The sequence below is a fragment of the Gorilla gorilla genome, chromosome 1 (assembly GCF_029281585.2).
Source record: "Gorilla gorilla gorilla isolate KB3781 chromosome 1, NHGRI_mGorGor1-v2.1_pri, whole genome shotgun sequence".
Taxonomy (NCBI): Eukaryota; Metazoa; Chordata; class Mammalia; order Primates; family Hominidae; genus Gorilla; species Gorilla gorilla.
Window position 1 is genome coordinate 177,534,197 of NC_073224.2, and position 21,525 is coordinate 177,555,721.

Below are 21,525 nucleotides of genomic sequence, written 5' to 3' on the forward strand. Positions count from 1 at the left end.
ACCAGTAAGTGGTGACTGTAATACACTTCTATAGCTAAATCTATAAGCCAAAATATATAAGGCAGAGTATGTAGGATGAGCATCCAACTTGGAAGTTAGTAAGAAATGGTGGCAAAACTTTAAGGTAACTGGCAGAAAAAACCATGTAAGACATTTAAAGGTATATGCAAAAATTGTTTTCTTTAACTAACTATGTCCTCTCATTTTTTTCCCAGAGATTCCTTCAGTCGAATGAGCCTTCGCAAAATGGATCTCTAAACTGAATGCACTTGTTTTATTCATCTGCAAAGAGCCATGTATTCAACATCGAGTGTGAAAAGATCTGTTGGAAAACAACATGGAATGGAATTCTGGAAATTATTATTCATTGAAGAATGCAGTGGCCAAGAAAATATCCAATGTAGATTGTTAACGCTTGAGAATCATGGCTATGGTTTCTAATGTTCTGGTAACAAGCTGTTATCTTTTAAGACATTTTAATGACTCAAAGGTACACTATACATTTACCATTATTTATACCATAGCTAACGTTAAATTTATTCACTTTAAGTTCGTATTTTTTAATTTATATTACCATTTATAGATTCATTTTGGAACCATTTTAAATGTAGTAATGCTTATTTTAAAGGTACTATTAAATATGTGAATGTTTACACTAATTTTACCAAGTGGGACTTCAAAATTTTTATTATTGACAATGGCAGAGAACAATTAAAGGGTTGACTCAAGAACTAGTTCCAAACCTAGCAGAATAAAAATCATAGATAGCCCCAAATTAATGAGTTTGGTAACTGTTTCAAAGTTATTTTCCATTTACATACCCAAAACAGGAATTTAGAATTGCAGAACTTTACTTAGTAAAACCTTTGTGTACAATAATTTAAATACGGGGATAACTAATACCAGTGACAACACCTTAACTTGATTAAATCTTATTACACCAATGATAGTAGTATGAACTTCATGATTCTTAGCAACTAAAATGAATGATTTCTCTGTTTCAAATTAAAGCCAGCCATCAGTTTTTGACGATGTAAACCAGTAAATTAGAACCTACTTAACGCTATCTTGTAGCACCATGAAGGTAATACAGCTGGAGTTTGAGAAATCACCTATTTTCTGACACTTGTAAAGTTCAGAAGCATATAAAAAGTAAAATTAGGTGCTTTAATTCACCTAAAATTATATGAAAAAGTCATACAGAAAAAAAATTTGAGAAGTAACATTTTAATTCTTGGCAAGTTTTTCCAAAACGATGCATAGTAATGATTTCCAGAACAGTTTAGAACAATGGTTTTTGGGTAGTAGTGCAGCTTACAGAATGGCATCATTTATAATCCTTTTCTTCTACTGACCAGTTACATGAATCACTTAAGAACTAACCAGATCTGGGTGCGGTGGCTCACATCTGTAATCCCAACAACACTTTGGGAGGCCGAGGCGGGTGGATCACCAAGTCAGGAGTTCAAGACCAGCCTGGCCAAGATGGTGAAAACCCGTCTCTACTAAAAATACAGAAATTAGCCAGGCACAGTGGCAGGAGCCTGTAATCCCAGCTACTTGGGAGACTGAAGCAGGAGAATCGCTTGAACCCGGGCAGCAGAGGTTGCAGTGAGCAGAGATCGAGCCACTGCACTCTAGCCTGGGCGACAGAGACTCCGTCTCAAAAAAAAAAAAAACTTATCTATACACATACATACATACACACACACATATATAAAAGAACTGATCAGATTGGCTGGGTGCAGTGGCTCAGGCCTATAATCCCAGCACTCTGGGAGGCAGAGGCAGGCGGATCATGAGGCCAGGAGTTCGGGAACAGCCTGGTCAATATGGTGAAACCCCATCTCTACCAAAAACACAAAAATCAGCCAGGTGTAGTAGCCCGTGCCTGTAATCCGAACTACTTGGGTGGCTGAGGCATGAGAATCACTGGAACCTGGAAAGCAGAGGTTGCAGTGCGCCAAGATGGCGCCACTGCACTTCAGCCTGGGCAACAGAGCAAGACTCTTAACTCAAAAACAAAAACCAGCACTTTGGGAGGCCGAGGCAGGCAGATCACAAGGTCAGGAGATTGAGACCATCCTGGCTAACAGTCAAACCCCGTCTCTACTAAAAATACAAAAAATTAGCCAGGCGAGGTGGCTGGCAGGAGCCTGTAGTCCCAGCTACTCGGGAGGCTGAGGCAGGAGAATGGCGTGAACCCGGGAGGCGGAGCTTGCAGTGAGCCGAGATCACGCCACTGCACTCCAGCCTGGGTGACAGAGCTAGACTCCGTTTAAAAAAAAAAAAAAAAAACTGGTCAGATTTAACGTATTGCCTTCATTCTATAGTCAATGTAGTAAATATTCGAAATATACTAAAAAATATCTACTTCTGAGAGCCTAAGTGATGGTTGATATCCCACACTCCATGTACTTTAATGGGCAGTGTCATCTCAAATTCCTCTTATCTACATCAATTCAAAGACTGAATCACAAAAACATTTTTCAGATGATTCTACATTGTTAGACCAAATTTGAGTCAGAAGGGCATAACCTCAAAACTCTATTTGAGGAGCCAAATGAACAATAAGGAAAGGTAAGGAGTCAAGAATGGAAATCCCTCCCCTCCAAAAAAAGTGACAATTTCCCTTCTTCTTTGGGGGTCAGTGGTGGGTATAAATATAGGGGAGAGAATAAGGAACCACTGAAGGGTCACTTCTCATTAGGTTACATTTATATAACAGTTTGGACAAAAATCTCAGAAATCTCAGTAACAATATCAAGGACTTTATGATTTATATGATAACTTAATTATGCAAAACCAATTATTTTCTGACATCCTTCAGAACAGAGGCTTCCTCTTAAACATTCGTATGATACAAACCTCTTACAAACTTCATTTTTCTTAAAATGGAACTTTCTCACATCAGGAATTTGTGTTACTTCTTAGAACTGGCTGTCTCTCGAGTATTAGAGGCCCAGTGTCTATCTTAGACCCATTCCATTCAAAACTTACGGGTAGTGCTCAGGACTGTTTAAGGATTTCCATTAGTGATTCTGAAAGGTGGGGAGAACCGTGACTTTATCATCTCATCATCCTATGAAAGAATATAAGACATTATGTAACTGTGATTTTTTTTTTTTTTTTTTTTTTGAGACGGAGTCTCGCTCTGTTGCCCAGGCTGGAGTGCAGTGGCGCAATCTCGGCTCACTGCAAGCTCCGCCTCCTGGGTTCATGCCATTCTCCTGCCTCCGCCTCCTGAGTAGCTGGGACTACAGATGCCTGCCACCACGCCCGGCTAATTTTTTGTATTTTTAGTAGAGACGGGATTTCATGTGTTAGCCAGGATGATCTCGATCTCCTGACCTCGTGATCCACCAGCCTCAGCCTCCCAATGTGCTGGGATTACAGGCGTGAGCCACTGCGCCCAGCCTACTGCGATTTTTTTTTTTAGTTGAGAAGGTACTCCTTGTTGAAATGGGGTATTATAGTGTTATCCCAATAGCATTTACATATTTAGAATCATTTCTAGGAAAAACTTAGTACCAAGAATGTCCCTTAACAAGTCATGAAATCATTCATCACTTACCACTTCAGTATACTAGTTTAAAATGAAATTTTAACCAAGTTTTTGTGTGTGCCCAAAGCATCATCTTAACTTTTCCAGTTTTGGATTCCATTAAATCATGTCTACTTTAAAGGACAATTAGATGCAACAGATTTCATTATAAACCTCTTTTAAGTATGACAGCTTGGCTGGACTAAGCACAATTTCTCCTCTCTGAAAAACTCCCGCACTGTCAAAGTATTCAGTAATAAAGGTAATTATGCATGCTTATTCTCTCATATATATACATATATATATATACACACACTTACTCGCTTTAAGAAAATTCAGCTGTATTTATAAAAATATACAAGTAAAAAATTCAAATATTCATATACATAGTTAAGCAGTTTAAATTTTATTGACCTCCCGGTTTTTAAAAAAAGTTAAATTTAAGGTCACACCTCTAAGTTTGATGTACTATATACAGATCGTGCATAATATGAGTTAAACAGATACAAATTAGTCCATGCCCAAAAAGATATACTAGGGTACAGAATCATCTTCATAAATACATATAAAATTCTTGTGTAGAAGCGAACTGTCCAGGTTTTCTGAGACACTTTTCTAAGTGAATCAAGGCACAAAATGTACATAGACCATTGTGAATACACACATTCTAGACTTTGTGCCTCTGACATAGCCCAAGGATTTAGCTTCATGACTCTTATAAAACTAAATGTACTGAATGAGATTCTGCTTCTTGGGTGAAAAACCACAGGAACTATAAACATCATGTAGATAATTACTCCAAAATATGGAGAATACAAATACGAGCACTTTATTTTAAAAAGCAAACACAAAAGACTGGTGTAAATCCAAGTGTTTAAATGCCTCCGTTTTGGATAATTTAATTAAGAACCGATACAAGTTTGTTCCCAGAAGCTAATGCATCACTAGTCTCTACTGAGGAAAATGAGTTCTAAAAATTAACATGGTTTTCAGTAATTCAAATTTCACTATATAAAAACCTAGAGAGACCAATATCCAGTAGCTTCAAAAGATAAGCTAAAGATTCTTTGATGTAATCAACTTTACCAATGTTTGTATGGGTGTGTTTAATATATACACAAGGAAAATACACTCACTCTATAATTTCTTATAAAATAGCAAGTAAGGAGTAGAAGTAGGAGATGTAGAAGGGGAAAGAGAATTCAGAAAGTCCTTCTCTTCAGTAACTTTGACTTCAGAATCATCAAATAGCAACCACTTCCCCTCATACTCCTTTAAGCTTTGCACTACATATGAAATTTTGTTCTCAAATCCACTAATATTAATGCCTGTTTGGTCACTGGATTCCTTGTTTCTATCAGATTCATGGGTCCCAGTAGTATCACTAGTCTCAGAATTTCTATTTTCAGCAAACGCTGTACTAGCAACCTTATCAGGATTAGAGGCTTTGTTGTATAGCTCATAATCTGCTTTGCTCTTTTGTCCTCCAAGAAGTCCAATAGCTTCTACATTTTTTTTGTTCAAAACTTTACTTGGCTGTGTATTTCCACCAACTCTAATCGACACTTCTTCATCATTATAATTCTCAACCACACCCCTTGCTTCCTCCTCATTCAATGGTTCTGGCTTACCTATTTCACACATTTGGTCAACCACAAAATTTCCTTTATCTAGTTCTAAACTGTTAAGGTCAGTGACTTTAACAGAAGCAGTGTAATGCCCACTACTAATTGTAATGCCACTATGCATCACAACCGCAAATAATCCATAGCTGTCGTTAGTTGGCTTTGTGCTCCATTCTTCTAGTGACAATTTAAGAGGTGTCAATAAAGGAGTGTTGATCTTGGAAAGTCCACCACCATAACAATCAAACCTTTGGGAGGAAAAAAAGAAAAGGTTTCCTGCAGTTCTATTTTAAATTCAAAATGTTATACCCCAATCTGAAACCAAGTAAAAATCTGAATGAACCCTTAATATCCAGTGTTCATATATCAGAAAAGCAGAATCAAAACAAGACCCCAACTTTGAATAATATTTATAATATATGCAGAAACAAAAAAATACTTAAATAACTGCTAATATTCAGGCATTTCTGTGAAGGAAATAACTGTATTTTTTCCTTTATTTTCCTAATTTTGTGCAGTTAAGAAAATAAATGGTATTTTAAATAGACTGAACTGGAATCAAAAATGTTAAGTTTTGGGTTTTTTTTAAGGCAGGGTCTGTCACCCAGGCTGACTGCAGTGGTGCAATCATGGCTCCTTCTGGACTCAAGTGATCCTCCCACCTCAGGCTCCTCCTCCTCAGCCTCCTTAGTAGTTGGGACCACAAGTGCCCGCCACCACGCCAAACTAGTTTGTGTATTTTTTGTAGAGATAGGGTTTTGTCATGTTGCCCAGGCTGGTCTTGAACTCCTGGGTGCAAGCCATCCATCTCAGCCTCCCAAAGTGCTAGGATTACAGGTGTGAGCCACCCACGCCCAGCCCATTTTAGTCATTTTTAGTGTGAAGTTTTTCTCTACCAAAATTCGGGAAAGTAAATAAAATAGTATTTTATACTATTAGCAAAGGGAAGGTCCACTGAATAAGGGGCTATATGTTATCTTCTGACATAATCAAGTGTGAGAGAGCTACTGTGAAGCCCTCGTGGTAATTTCAAACAAGCAACTAATGTACAAAGGAGTCACATATACAATGGCATTACACATGTCAGAAAAAAACACAGACTATCCAAAACAATCATTTTTTCTCAAACTGTTGAAAGACTAGTTTGATTTCCTGGCTTACCTTAAAACTAGGAAGAATTTAGCCTTTCCCGCCCCTTCAAAAAAATCTTGATGTATACAAAATTTGTTCCCTGCTTCAGTCAGTTCTACTGAATTCTGCTACTAACATCTAAGAGGGAATGAATATGAAAAGATGAATAAAGAAACTGGCCGGGCATGGTGGCTCACGCCTGTAATCCCAGCACTTTGTGAGGCTAAGGCAGGTGGATTGCTTGAGTCCAGAAGTTCAAGACCAGACTGGGCAACATGGTGAAATCCTGTCTCTACTAAAAATACAAAAAATTAGCTGGGCATGGTGGCATGCACCTGTAGTCCCAGCTACTCAGAAGGCTGAGGTGGGAGAACCACCTGAGCCTGGGAGGTCAAGACTGCAATGAGCTGAGGCTGTGCCACTACACTCCAGCCTGGACAACTGGAATGAGACCCTGTTTCAAAAAAAAAAGAAGAAATCATACTTAATAGAATATGTATTCATATCAAAAGGATTTAAGTTGTTTCATTTTTACAGGGAAACTGTTAATAAGAACAAAACTTTACTGAAGCAATCTTTACAATCTACTTCATTTCAGTACTTTATATTCCTACTATTACAGCATTTTGAACAAGACTTATCTTCTACAGCAGCTCATTTTCTTCATATAGTTCTTATTTACAATACTTACTCCAAACCACTAGCAGCAAAGCACTTCAAATGAATAGTTATAACTTCAGGCATTTTGTCAAACAAAAGACTTCGTTCAGCCTCAGTATAATGATGGCAGTTTTCACAGAAATATTTATCTTCTCCTACAATCCTTTCTACTGAAGCAAATTGTGAAATTGCCCATCTCAGGGTCTTCATTTCTGTTTTTGGCTCTGGAGAAACTAAAAAAGAGAATCCTTTCACTCAAATACTTCTCTCAGGCATTCAAAAAATAAACCACAAAGTTTCATGTTCAAAATTAGCATTTAATTTCAATTGACCGACCCATTCCTAAATAACTAAAGAGATTTTTTTACTTTCAGAAACTACTTTCATAAGTGCATCCTCAACAGTATACATATCTTTTAAATATGTTTGATCAGCGAAAAAATATGATAGACAGCAAAAACAAAATAAGCCTAGTCTGTTTACATTTAATTGCCAACTTTCAATATGCGACAGGTAAACCTGTCTCATGATTATTTCCTATGGTATTTCCATATTTTGTGGTATGCTCTAGACACAACAGTGGCTCAATTATTGTGTTAAAAACAACCTCAGTAGGCCAGGCGCGGTGGCTCACGCCTGTAATCCCAGCACTTTGGGAGGCCAAGGCGGGCAGATCATGAGGTCAGGAGATTGAGACCACCCTGGCTAACATGGTGAAACCCCGTCTCTACTAAAAATACAAAAAATTAGCCAGGCGTGGTGGTGGGCACCTGCAGTCCCAGCTACTCGGGAGGCTGAGGCAGGAGAATAGCATGAACCCAGAAGGCAGAGCTTGCAGTGAGCCGAGATCACGCCACTGCACTCCAGCCTGGGCAACCCAGCAAGACTCCATCTCAAAAAAATTAAAAACCTCAGTAGCTCTGAAAGACTCAGGTTCCCAAAAGTACACTTATTAAAGCATTTCAGTTTTCCATTCTAACACACTCTATATCAAAATCAAGATGTCACAATTTCCCAAATGCTAACCATTTATAAGTGAAGCCAGATAAGCAGAAAGGTTACATTAGACACTAAAAGCTAGCTTTTTTCCCCTCCCTAATTACACTAGCTACTATTAAACTTTGTGTTGTTAAAGAATTATAAATATTCCATCATGGTCCACACAAGACTCCAATTTTGCTTACTTTCAGAACTCTCCTCTACTTTGGAAAGCTCATCTTCTTGTACTGGCACACTGATGTCTTGAAAATCTTCTCTTCTTTCTGTTAAACTTTCACATTCCAAGCAACGCGTCCTTAATACCAGCTGACCTTGAAATAATTTCTCCACTAGCTCAAAACCAATTTGTTCTTCACCTAAAATGAAAATAGGAAAATGTAAGTCTATACAGATTAGTTTCTCATTATATTCCAAATAACCAATTTTCCATTTAAATAAAGTATATCATAAATAACAGTTCCATTTTCATAGATCAGCTTATTAGCATTATTAACTTATTAGAGGTACCCTATTAATGAAATTTAAGGTCCCTGTAAAGATAAAACTGACTATGAATTACTAACTGTCTCTAAAAGAAGTCAGTTGTAGGCCGAGCACAGTGGCTTAAGCCTGTAATCCCAAGACTTTGGGAGGCTGAGGCGGGCAGATCACCTGAGGTCGGGAGTTCAAGACCAGCCTGACCAACATGGAGAAACCCTGTCTCCAGTAAAAATACAAAATTAGCCGGGTGTGGTGGCGCATGCCTGTAGTAATCACAGCTACTCGGGAGGCTGAGGCAGGAGGATCGCTTGAACCCGGGAGGTGGAGGTTGCAGTGAGCCAAGATCATGCCATTGCACTCTAGCCTGGGCAACAACAGCAAAACTCTGTCTCCAAAAAAATAAAAAAAATAAAAAATAAAAAAAAGTCAGTTGTATTGTAACTCCCTTCCTACAGACACCTCCCCATAGAATAAACCCAGAATAAGGATGACATTTTCTGTAAAACTATTCATTATATCAATATTACACATTTTCCCTGATATCTGTAGATCTGGACAAAACTAGGTAAAAATCTAGTTCAAGTATCGTGTAACTTACAGTTATGCACCACCTACCAACGTTTCAATTATTTAACAATGGACCGCATATGACAGTAGTCTATGATTATTTTTACTGTACCTATGTTTACATATCTATGCTTAGATACGTCTTAGATACACAAATACCATTGTGCTACAGTTGCCTACAGTATTCAGTAGTTACATGCTATACAGGTTTGTTGCCTAGGAGCAACAGGCCATGCAAAGCTTGCCTGTAGCCCATAACAAATTCATAAACTTTCTTAAAACATTATGAGACTTTTTGATTTTTTTTTTTTTTTTTGGCTCATCAGCTATCATTAGTGTATTCTGTGTGTGGCCCAAGACACTTCTTCCAGTGTGGCCCAAGGAAGCCAAAAGATTAGATACCCTCGTCTATACTATATAGGCTAGTTGTGTAGTACGCTCTAGCATCTAGTTGTGTAAGTACACCGTGAAATTCACACAATGAAACAGCACATTTCTCAGAACATATCCCTGTTGTTAAGCAACACATGACTGTACTTAGTCTCTACTTTTAAAATTTCACTAAATGCAATGTCCTTCATCAGTTTATGTCAAACACTGCATAAAGGGAAATGTACTCTTAAATGTACATTAAAATATACTAAACTTTCCTACTTTATTATTATTTGTTTTTTTTTTTTTTTTGAGACAGAGTCTTGCTCTGTCGCCCCAGGCTGGAGTGCAGTGCCATAATACTGGCTCACTGCAACCTCCACCTCCCGGTTTCAGGCGATTCTCCTGCCTCAGCCTCTCAAGTAGCTGGGACTACAGGCGTACACCACCATGCCTGGCTAAGTTTTGCATTTTTAGTAGAGATGGGGTTTCACCATGTTGACCAGGCTGCTCTTGAACTCCTGACCTCAGGTGATCTGCCCGCCTAGGCCTCCCAAAGTACTGGGATTGCAGGTGCGAGCTAACATACCTGGCCGAACCTCCCTACTTTATAAGCTATAAGTTAAAATTACTTTAATGACATTACACACACACACATACACACATATGTATGTATACAATATATACACACACACTAATCTAAGCATAGCACTTAAAACACCATACTTCACACTCAGTGTTAAATTTCCTTCTCTTGAAACAATTTTAGCCAGAGATTATATTGTACATGTATCCAGGAAGAGAAAATTCTAATTCTGTAGCTGCTAATACTTCTACCTATCAAAGTCTAAGAATTATACTAACCTTTGTTTATGGGTTTAACTTCATTAACATTTACAGGTGTAACAGTATTTCCTGGAGATTCAAGTCCACAACCATTAGTTGTGTTATCACTTTCACACTTCCCCAAGTCCTCTTCAGGATCATATTCATTTTCTTTAGATTGTCCTTTGACTCCTTGGTTTGTTGTTATTTTTCCCAGACTACAGAATTTAGAAAGAATGCTGGGTTGCTTAGTTGCAGACTTTAACCAATTTATTTTAACTCTTGATTTCTTTTGTGAGGGTCTTGGACTCTCATTTTCAGAAATATACTTGGGAATTATTTTAGGAGGACTCTCTAATGTATCACTTGTAGCTTTTCTTTTTGATCTAGTTTGTCTCTGGTTCTCTTCCAATGACTGGTGTTCCTTGGATACTTTAACTTTTTTCTTCATGTTACCAAATTCCGTGTCACTTTTTCTTTTCCCATTTCCTTTTGGGAGTTTTTCTTTAAAGTCTTCAGAATGCCTCATACTGTCCATCTCCATGCTGTTAATACCACTCATTTCCTCTTTCGGATGAGGTATTTCTTCCACCTTAGTAGGTAATTCTGCCACATTTTTTACTTCTTCTTTTTTTAGGAGCTGGCATGTTTCTTGAATGTTTCCCAAAATACACTGTAATACTTCCTGTGCATCATGCTGTAGATATCCTTCATACATAGGGTTGAGTTCCCTATAAATAAAAATTTCCATTTCATCTATTCTATTTTTGAAGATACAGTACATAAAGTCTATATAGAAATTAATTCAGGTAAGGAAAATCATAAATTATTTCATTTTTTAAATGTCAAGACATTTATTCAGCACTAATTTGGAATTTCTTACCTGTAACTAAAAGTAAGAGTAAATTGTACCCTATTTTCATTATAATACTTTGATCCTCTTCTAAATATATTAATAACTAATACTTAGATAATGCTTACCATACACCAGGTTTTAGTCAAAATGTTTTTTATCTCCTATGTATACATTATCTTCACAATAACCCTATGAGGTACTATTATCACCATTACTGACAGACACAAGCACTGAGGCACAGACAGGTTAAATAACTTGCCCAAGGTCACAGAACTACTTAGGATGAAAAGCCAGTATTCAAACCCACTCTTGGCCACCACGCTACAATGGCATTTTTTTTTTTTTTTTTTTTTTTGGAGACAAGGGTCTTGATCTGTTGCCCAGACTGGACTGCAGTGGCGCAATCTTGGCTCACTGCAACCGCCGCCTCCCGGGTTCAAGCAATTCTCCTGCCTCAGTCTCCCGAGTAGGTGGGACTACAGGTGCAAACCACCACACCCAGCTAATTTTTGTATTTTTAGTAGGGGCAGGGTTTCACCATGTTGGCCACACTGGTCTTGAACTCCTGACCTCAAATGACCCACCTACCTTCGCCTCCCAAAGTGCTGGGATTACAAGTGTGAGCTGTGACCGGCCTACCATACCTCTTAACTAAGGTATAGCAATATATTGCACCTAGTTCTATTTTTAAACTAAATGCTTAAGTGATTGTTTTAAAGACTTGCCCTATAATTGTATTTGAATAAGGCTATTTTATATGTAAAGTTTCATTTTTAAGAAAATACCAAAAAAGCAATCTAATCCAGTTAGCCAACAGTTCTCCTCTAATCACATATAAAAATAGAATATTTGGAATTTACAGTTCTTACACATATTTTGAATATAGTCCTATAATTCCTAATGTGAAATCCTTAGGACCACGCATTTAGAAATTCAGACATTTTCAGATTCAATGATTATATGGCATATAAGTAAAATATTTATCATCGACTTGATATGGGAGTACTCTATAATTAAACACATTACTACTTCTATAGAAGCATGTATGAATATTCACGTTAGAGATAAATATGAATGACTATAAAAAGCCTCATATAATATATTCAGATCTAACGAATTTAGCACCAAATTTATGAAAAAAATTTCCAGTATTCAGAGTCTCTGGGATATAAAGGACTGTGGACCTAGAGTTTCTACTTTCCTTGCCCTTTATTCCTGTTTCTTCACATGTCATTCTCCTCCAAGGATATAAACAAGTAGCTAAATTGAAACCCTAAAATTATATTATAGGCTATACCTGAGTGTGTTAAGCAGTCGCCTTGGCTGAGTGGCAAGTTCATCAGTATATTTCTCTGGATTTAAGAGAAAACTAGCCTGGAGCTGTTCAACTGAAATGATTAAGGACTGTAAACTGCATATCAATTCATAACTTGCCAAAGAATCTTCTTTGCAATTTCCCTGTCAAGAAAGAAACACACAAACCAATAATTTTATGAACAAATTAAGTACCTTCCCCCTTTGTCTTTGTCTCACTTAAGAATACTAGGTTTCCTAAGTTGCATAATAGCACTAATTTTAAGGGATGTACAAATAAGCCTTATTTTTTATTTTTTTATTTTGAGACAGGGTCTCTGTCGCCCAGGCTGGAGTGCAGTGGCTTGATCGCGGCTCACTGGAGCCTCAACCTCCTGGGCTCAAGCAATCCTCCACCTCAGCCTCCCAATTAGCTGGAACTACAGGCTCACACCACGAGGCCCTACTAGTTTTTGTATTTTTAGTAAAGACAGGGTCTTGCCATGTTACCCAGGCTGGTCTCAAACTCTTGCGCTCAAGCAATCCACCACCCACCTTGACCTCCCAAACTGCTGGGATTACAGGCATGAGCCACCACGCCTGGTCTTTTTTGTAATTTTAAGAGGAATTATGAATTACTATTTATGTGAATTACAATGGTTTTTTAATTAGGGAAGTTAAAGATTTCTTTAAATACACTGTATTTAAATTTTAACTCAATTTGAAAACACAATGGGTAAATAAGTTGTACATGGGTATGACATATTGTGATTATAGTATACAGTAATATATAGTATACAAGTAACAAAAGTTTGATACACACATTACAGGAGCAAACATTGTAAAAGGGAATTATCTAGTTAGCCACCTTGAAAGAATGAAAAATAATTGCCTGACAATAGCTCGTTAACAGAGAAATAATCTTTGTCATCCACCCCCCAGTCCTCTTCATTTCCAGGCAAGTAAATTTCCATTAATTTACTTTTGCTTTTTACATTATTTTCTGTTCTTTATTTTTCTTACCTTGTCTTTTTGATTGGCTTCATCCTTTAGAGCTTCTTTCTTCCTTGAAATAATATTAAATAAGTGCTTTACTCCAGATTTAAAACCGGGACAAAAATACAATACCTATAAAAAGTGAGACTGTCTTAAGTGTTTACTGAACAAACAATACACGTAAAATCATTAAAACAACATCATGCTTTCTATAGAGCACTTTTAACATGTGTTACCCTAAAATTCTGAGATTAAGTTTTGTGTCAAAATTTGTTCTCCACTTCATCAGTAGTAGCCCAGTGTCTTCCCTCATTAGCACAAAGCACTGCACCTGGGCAGATATTGCTAAGACTTTAAGGTTACAAGGACACACAACACAACGCCAACGGACACACAACACAACACCAACGTTACTTCCAAGGGATAAGACACATATCACACTGTAGCACCAGGAATCAGAGAAAGAAATTAAAGGTTTGACCTTCCACTTAAGGTCTACTCAATTTTGCTATCCCACCTTTATTTAGTCTATCATTTTCTCTTACCCCAAAGGAAGTTTAATAACATGCAACTTATTATTTTAGCCTATTCTGGTCTATTAACAATCAAAGGCAAAGACAGTATGGACATTAAAGTCCTCCAATAACTCAGAAACATTAAATGCTACATCAATCTTTGCCTACTAAAGCTTTATGATATAGCAAAATTGTCAATTTACCTGAAGTATACTATTAAGATAGCAAGTATTGCCGAGATTATTCAGTCCCACAAATGGTAACAAGTTTTCTCTCTTCTCACAGTTTACAGGTGAAGACTGTGCTGCAGGAACAACTTGATCACTATGAAATATAGAAGGGAGAACGATAATCAAGTAGTTATCTTAAAGAAGCAAGGTGAAAATATTACTTCTGTAGATTTAGTCTTTTCCCAAAAGTTGTATAATCTGAAAAGTATGTGAATCTTGTTCAGATGACATTTTAAGAAATACAGGCTCAAAAATTGCTATATGCCCAGAATAAAAGTTTTAAAAGCATTTAAAAACATTATTACACATAACAAGCCACAGAACAATTCCCTTAAAAGGATGTTAATCCTATTTTACAGAGTAGAAAATTGAGGAACTGAGAGACTGTGATTTGTTTCATCTACTTTGACATTTTAATCAAGTAGTTTAACTGAACAGAAACCTGGGAATAAACTAACCATGACAATATTTGGGAGAGGCTGCACTAAGTAAGATTCTATTAATAAGAATTCAGAGGAAAGAAAGTCTATGAAGAGAATTATATATGACTTCCTGCTGGTAAAAAAAAAAAAAAAAATATGCAGCTATCCCTCACTTAAAAATAAAATGTTCAGAATGTGGCTGTGGGGGCATTGACATGTAATTCCAGCTACTTGGGAGGACTGCTCGAGCCCAGGAGTTCAAGACCAGCCTGGGCAACACAAGGAGACCCCATCTCAAAAAACAAATGCTTTAAGTTTACTATTCTTTTACTTCTTTAACAACAAAAAAAACACCACTAGGTCCTTCCAGTATTTTCATTTATTTTACGATTGCTAGCTATTATTACTCTAGCACCTCAAAGTATTCAGAAGTATGAATGCTGATAAACAAAAGGTTCACTCTCAGAAATCTCCTCAACTGGTTATTGATAGCTATTAGGAAATTAACACATGGGACCAAATCCACCTTAGTCACCCAGCAGTGCCTATATGTTAAACAGGGAAGTAGTACAGACTCCAGCTAGAGCTGCTGGTGGTGGAATAAAGTATTCCACTTTGTTCTGATTTATTTTCTGTAGCTAAATAATTTATTTGCATCAAAAGCATTACTTATTTTTAAGTTTATTTTTATAATTTGCAATCATACGCCTCCAACAGGTATGACTAGTTACATGACCACAGAGTTTAAAATGTCTTATAACTGTCAAGTCTTCTGAACCAAATATATATATATATATAAAACCTTTTACGCCTACACAGATGTTTTGCACTACAAATAATCAAATTTAAACTCAGAAAGACAATTTTAGTCAATAAATATTTCTCCAAGTTAGTCTAAATGGCTGAGCACAGTGTTCATGAGTTAAACATTATGGATGTGATTCCTACGGGGAACCACCAGTTTTGCTGTTCCTACTATAAACTGCTAGATTTGACTAAGAAGTACACTGAAGCGTACTTTTTTGTGCCGCTATAGACTATCAAGTCAGACTGGAGTTGTCAACCAAGTTCACTGCTGCTTCACTGTAGAATTTTTAAAGTACAGAAATGTAAGATACATACATTTCAGATGCTCTATATTCAGAAGCTTTTTCTTCATTTTCTTGAGAATCTGTGAAATCCAAAGCTCTCTTAGTTTCCTTTTTCTGAAAAAACTTTAAGGAAAGTCTGTTTTTCTTTGAAGGGCTACCTCTTGAAAGTCCATTACTTTCACTAGGTATTACACCAGGCATTTTTTTCTTCAAATCCCAAGGAGTGTCAAGAGTTAATTTATAGAGGAAAGTTGTAATCACCAATTATATCTGTTAATCACAGAGAAAGTTTCATTAGTTTTTGGTTATCAGTTTTGGCAACAAAATCATCAATTTTGAAAACAAATTCACCAAGGGAATGGTACAAATTAGAAATTAATATTTGAAAACCTAATGCCTGCCAATAAGCACTCAATATTTATTGCTTAAATGAAGAAGCATACCACACTGTTCTTAAAGAACAAAAAACAGAAGCTACTGAATTTTTAAAATCAGCCTGCTATGGATTAAGGGTCGCATTACAAAATATCCTATTTAGTAGACCTACAGTAAAATAGTATAAGTAGTAAAAACTTATTTCAAGGGCCGGAAGCGATGGCTCACGCCTGTAATCCCAGCACTTTGGAAGGCCGAAGCGAGTGGATCACGAGGTCAGGAGTTCGAGACCAGCCTGACCAACATGGTGAAACCCCAACTCTACTAAAAATACAAAAATTAGCCGGGCGTGCTGGCGGGCGCCTGTAATCCCAGCTACTCAGGAGGCTGAGACAGGAGAATCCCTTGAACCTGGGAGGCGGAGGTTGCAGTGAGCCGAGATCGTGCCATTGCACTCCAGCCTGGGCCATAGAGCAAGACTTCGTCTCAAACAAAAAAAACCTTAATATTTCATTATAATTATTCATTCAGAAAATATTGACTGAGCACTACCACCTCTAATTCTCAAGTACAAGGTAGGAAAGGATGAATGGAAAATCAAAGTAGTGCTGGACGATGAGTCCTCTCTTCCAATGCCTTTTCTAGTTATTAACATGAATACATGAAAATAAAGTACCTAAAACGCTTATTAAAGAATAATTTGCATTCAAGGCATAGAGATGGTGTTAAGTTATACCTAAAACCGTAAGTGAAAGATAAAACACAAGCAAAGTTGAGACCGTGATATAAAAAATTGTTCGATGCACTTTGTGTAAATCCAATTCTTAATGCACTAGAAACCACAATACTCGTTTTCCAAACTTTTTAAAAAACTTTGGATTTTAAAAATAGTGCTTTGAGTAGGAAAAAAAGATGATTTGGTTTGCCATTTGCAACTTTCCCACACTGTTTTAAAGTAAAACTTGCACATGAAAAAAAATGGCAACATTTGTAGGAGTGTAGGAGTTAATATTTTCTACATCAGGCCTATTTTTCAGGACATGGAAGGAAAAATTATCTGACTAGAGTACTACCACAAAATTACTTAAAGCCCAAAACTTCAGCAACGAGTTTCAAATTTAAAATGCAGAGTAATAAAATAACTACACAAGACTCACTCAAATTTCATCCTTAATAAGCATTTCACATGGCTGACACTGATCTAGGAATTCATACTGAACTCAGCACTGAAACCATTTCTGAGACCCAAGTCAGGAAGCACTGGAAAGCTGATCCATCTCCCCATTCTGTCTCCAACTTCACTTACTCTCCTGTCTACCTAATGCTTCTGAGGAAGCGCTGTCTTCTGAATGATAAACCAACCTGCGCTAAGTTCTCAGGGATCGCCAAGCATTAATGATTCTGATAAAACGTTTTTCTCGAGAGCCAATTTAATGGATGACAGAAACTGGATCTCAAACCGACAGAATAACCAGACTACACAGAAAGGAAGAATGATTAGGTAGGTGAAATAAAGATAGTCAGCTTAATCAAAAAACCAAACCTCCTAGCCCCTCAAAGCAAAGCTCACACCGAGAATGTAACATTTTGCCAGGTGCAGTATCTTCCTTGCTATTTCTTGCTCCTGGCTTTCCTTGTAACTGGGGGGCTGTTACATCCAAAATATTTCTCCTGTAACTAAATCAACTTTCGCAGAAAGCACGACGAATCGACCATTATCTGTTGACAGCGTGAACACTCAGTCCCAATAGTTTTAAATTCTTTATAAGATGACACAACTCGATTCCGATTTTTCAAGAAAAATCTACAAGGACATCTTCGCCAAGGTTTAAGACACGCGGCGTTCTAAACACTTCTTGAAAAAGTGTAAGTGAAAGAAAATGCGCGGTAAAATTTCGCAATTACCGACACAGGGCAACCTGCGTGGAAACGTTTCTTTCTCCCCATCCTTCACCGCTCTCGGGAACGGAAAGAAAGCTGGAAGGACGAGCAGCGACCGGGCTGCCCGGTCGGGGGAGGCTGGCGGCGGCGTCCTCGGCCCACACCCCCGCGCCGGGCGCCCTCGCCGCGGAGTTGGCCTATTTACGCCCAGCCCGCACCTGCCTTCTCGCGTCCCGGCGGCGGCAAGACAGGCGCCACGCCCGAGGCACACACGGCTCCCGCTAGCAGGTCGACCAGGGTGCGAGGCCAACACGGTCCCGGGGTCTCCCCGGCAGCTCCTCTCCCGCGCCGGCCGAACTTGCCCCCGCGCCCGGGCGCCGGCCCCTCCTCCCAGGCCCTCCTTACCTGGTCATGGCCCAAAGCGAAGTCCGCGGCGGTGACGCCGGCAAGTCCAACCCGAATGAGTGTGGGTGCGACAGGTGAGTCCCTGCCCCGAGCCCGCCGGGTCCCCGGCCCCAGGAAAATCTGGTCGGCTCGCCCTCCCCGCGGGGGAGTGACCATCCGCTCCCAAGAGCGGGAACCCCGATCGCCGCTCGCTCCCGCCTTGCACCAACACCAACTACATCCCGGGAGCGGCGCCCATCTGCGCCCGCCCCGGGAGAGCCAGGAGCGCAACAAGCAGCGGCCCCGCTCGCCGAACGCCTGAACCGCTAGGGTCTTTAGCACTCCGCCACCGAGGGGAACTTGGCGCGTTTTCCTCAGTCTCAGGACCCCCGTGTTTTAGCCTCCGCCCGCGCCAGCGCTGCGATTGAATGTGGCGTCCTTTGAAATTGCCGGTTCCAGTCTCCACGCTGCAGAGACACGAAAGGCAGAAGCCGTCTCGCGACGGCCACTCGCCCCTGGCACGCACGGGCTCCGGAGCCAGCTGGGACTGTAGTTCCCCAAAAGCCTAACGGGTTCCACAGTTTCAAACAACGCAGGCACAGAGCCGGGCAGCTCTTGCGGGTCCTCGCTGAGGGCGCGCGCGAGGTGCTAGCGGCCTGGCTGGCGGGCTCGAGCCTCACACCCTTTTTTTAACCATTCGTGCGCGCGAGTTGAGGGAAAAGCGTACGGGTCGGGAGACGGGACAGAGAGCAGACAGGATGGGCCACCGCCTCGAGAAGGAGCCCAAATTCACCAATCCATGATGAACAATCCCCAAAACCGCGCCTCCCACCGCCCGGGGGAAGCCAATCAGAAGTACCTAGACCAAAGCCAATTAGATGGGCGGGAGCAGCAAGCCCATCTAATAGCAAAAAAGAAGAAAGGTGGGCTCTAGCCAATCATTGTTCGACATACGGAGTGTTCCTCAGGCGAGGTGCCCCTCCTTCCGCTCTCATTGGCGCTCGAGTGCGCGCTTTCGCTGCCGACTGTTAAAATCTTGTTTGGCGTTTTGTTAATCCTCGACGGTGGGACGCCGCGGAGGGTGCGGCTTCCGGAGCGAGGCCCTCGCGGTAAGCCCCGCCTCCGTTCGTGCGTACGCGCCCGGGCGGGGTTACCAAGAGAGCAGCTTCGGAAAATGGCTGCCCGGCTGGACGCTGCCGCTCCCGGGCTTTCAGTTCGGAGTCGCGGCCGCACTAGGCCTAGGGCCATCCAATGAGACAAGGCGCTGCCACGGATTACAGTACATTCTCAGGCGAATGCTGTAGAGCTGAGGCCCGCTCCTCAGCCCCTGCTCGCCTCACTTTAGCCTGTTTACCCCTTTCCCTTCTCGGCCGTAGGAGGAAATGAAAGAACAGTTTCAGGCCCAGCTCCGGCCGCGGGAGCTTCCCAGGGTTCCCGCGCGAGCCCTCCCAAAGGGTTCAGGAGCGTCAGGCAGGCCTCATCTGGTTGTGTGCTTCCTTTTGTGTTTGTGTGCCTGCTTTGGTGAGGTGACCTCAGCTCAAGTGCTGCAGTTAAGCAGGATACGTTCAGCCCAAATCCATTTAATCAAGTATTTTTAAGGTGCCTACTATGTGCCAGGCATTTTTCAAGGCGCGAGGGATGAAAGGCATTCCCTGTCATAAAGGAGCATTACATTCTGGAGAGGGAGATATAAGTGACGCTAAGATAAGTGATAGATACAATAGCCTGGAAAGACCTCTTTGAGTTGACATTTGAGCAGAGCTGAATGAAAAAGCTTGGAGGAATCTGAGGGAAGAATGGTGCGGGCAGAGAGAACAGCAAGTTGCAAACGTCCTGAAGCTTAATGTGCTTGGTGTTTTGAAAAGAAGCAAGGAGGCCAGGGCGCTTAGAGCGCAGTGAATTTGGGAAAGAAGATGGGAGGAGATGAGATGAGTGAGAAAGGCAGGACCCTGGGTAAGCCGAGTAAGGCGATGGGAGTCGTTAGATGATTCTGAGCTGGGGAGTGGCGGGATTACACGTTGACCTTACAAGCAGGGATTGTAAGCAGGGTCGGGCGTGGTGGCTCACGCTTGTAATCCCAGCACGTTGGGAGGCGGGCTGATCACTTGAGGTCGGGAACTCGAGACCAGCCTGACCAACATGGAGAAACCCCGTCCCTACTAAAAATACAAAATTAGCCGGGCGTGGTGGCGCAGGCCTGTAATCCCAGCTACTCCGGAGGCTGAGGCAGGAGAATCGCTTGAACCCAGGAGGCGGAGGTTGCGGTGAGCTGAGATCGCGCCACTGCACTCCAGCCTGGGCAACCAGAGCAAAACTCTGTCTCAAAAAAAAAAAAGTACCAGCAGAAAGGTCAGCCAAGATGCTGGTTCAATAAGCCAAGGAATAAATTATGGTAGTCTGGAATAAGATGGTGGGATGTTGAAAACTGGTAGGGTTCAAGATATATTTTAAGCACAGCCAACGAGCTCTACTGATGGATTGGCTGTATGATAATGTAAGAAAAAACAGGTCGGGTAGCCAGGGCCGGTGGACCGCTTGAACCCAGGAGTTCAAGATCAGCCTGGGCAACATGGCAAGACCCATCGCTACAAAAAACTCCAAAAATTGGCCGTGCGTGGTGGCACGTGCCTGTAGTCCCAGCTACTCGGGAGGATGAGGGAGGAGGATCCCCTGGCTGCAGTGAGCCGAGATGCACCACTGCACTCCAGCCTGGGCAGCAGTGTGAGGCCCTGCCCTCCACCCTCCCACCCAAAAAAAAGAAAAAAAAAACGAGTAACGATTTTTTTTTTTTTAACCTGAGCAACTCAGTGTTGGTCCTTGCTAAAATGGGGGTCTTAGTAGGCTCAATGGGAGGGATCATCGTTCTTAGAATATTAAGATTGAGGTGTTTAACGTACAAACAGATGTTGAACCAGCAGATCACGAAGTACACAAGGACAAGATTAGAAAATGTATATAGGTCAGTCTTAGCCATTGTGCACCACAGAGTGGCAGTGTCTCATTTTCTAGTACTAGCATAATTATTGCTACTTTCAAACTCTACGAGAACAGATAAGCAATTCTACTTTCCCATATTCCTGAGATCCTATTGTCTGCAGCCACTATTCTTCCTGTACACAATGTGTGGTATCAGTTAAGATTCATTTGCGGAAAATAGAATCCATTTTAGCTAGTATAAACACAAAGGTATTGAATACTTGGGAGGGTTGATTAAATAGGCTCTAGATTAGTTTTTCAGGAATGAGTCCCAAAGTCTTCCCAGAACCAGGCCACCAAGGA

At 40.4% G+C, this 21,525-nt stretch overlaps 2 protein-coding genes across 15 annotated transcripts in view; one reads left to right on the forward strand and one right to left on the reverse strand.

The window, feature by feature from the left end:
- DOCK7 (dedicator of cytokinesis 7) overlaps positions 1-659 on the forward strand; it is a 239,067-nt gene extending 238,408 nt beyond the window's left edge. For all 12 annotated transcript variants that reach the window (XM_019019154.4, XM_055362977.1, XM_055363026.1 and 9 more), the window contains one exon: positions 216-659. In XM_019019154.4, coding sequence (XP_018874699.1) covers positions 216-258 — 43 coding nt within the window. In that variant the 3' untranslated portion in view covers positions 259-659. The remainder of the gene's footprint in view (positions 1-215) is intronic.
- A 3,270-nt stretch (positions 660-3,929) lies between these two features.
- USP1 (ubiquitin specific peptidase 1) lies at positions 3,930-20,563 on the reverse strand. Of its 3 annotated transcripts, none has more exons than XM_063698147.1 (9): positions 19,201-20,563; positions 15,638-15,876; positions 14,067-14,187; positions 13,376-13,480; positions 12,357-12,517; positions 10,243-10,934; positions 8,145-8,315; positions 6,992-7,193; positions 3,930-5,417 (listed from the first exon to the last, which is right to left on the reverse strand). In XM_063698147.1, the coding sequence occupies exons 2-9, from the start codon at positions 15,805-15,807 to the stop codon at positions 4,682-4,684; spliced, it is 2,358 nt and encodes a 785-aa protein (XP_063554217.1). In that variant the 5' UTR covers positions 15,808-15,876; positions 19,201-20,563; the 3' UTR covers positions 3,930-4,681. The 3 variants fall into 3 exon arrangements, with proteins under 3 accessions (XP_063554217.1, XP_055219624.1, XP_004025948.2); XM_055363649.2 differs by having other exon boundaries at positions 19,106-20,563; XM_004025899.5 differs by lacking the exon at positions 19,201-20,563 and adding an exon at positions 18,268-18,997.
- Positions 20,564-21,525: the final 962 nt, after the last annotated feature.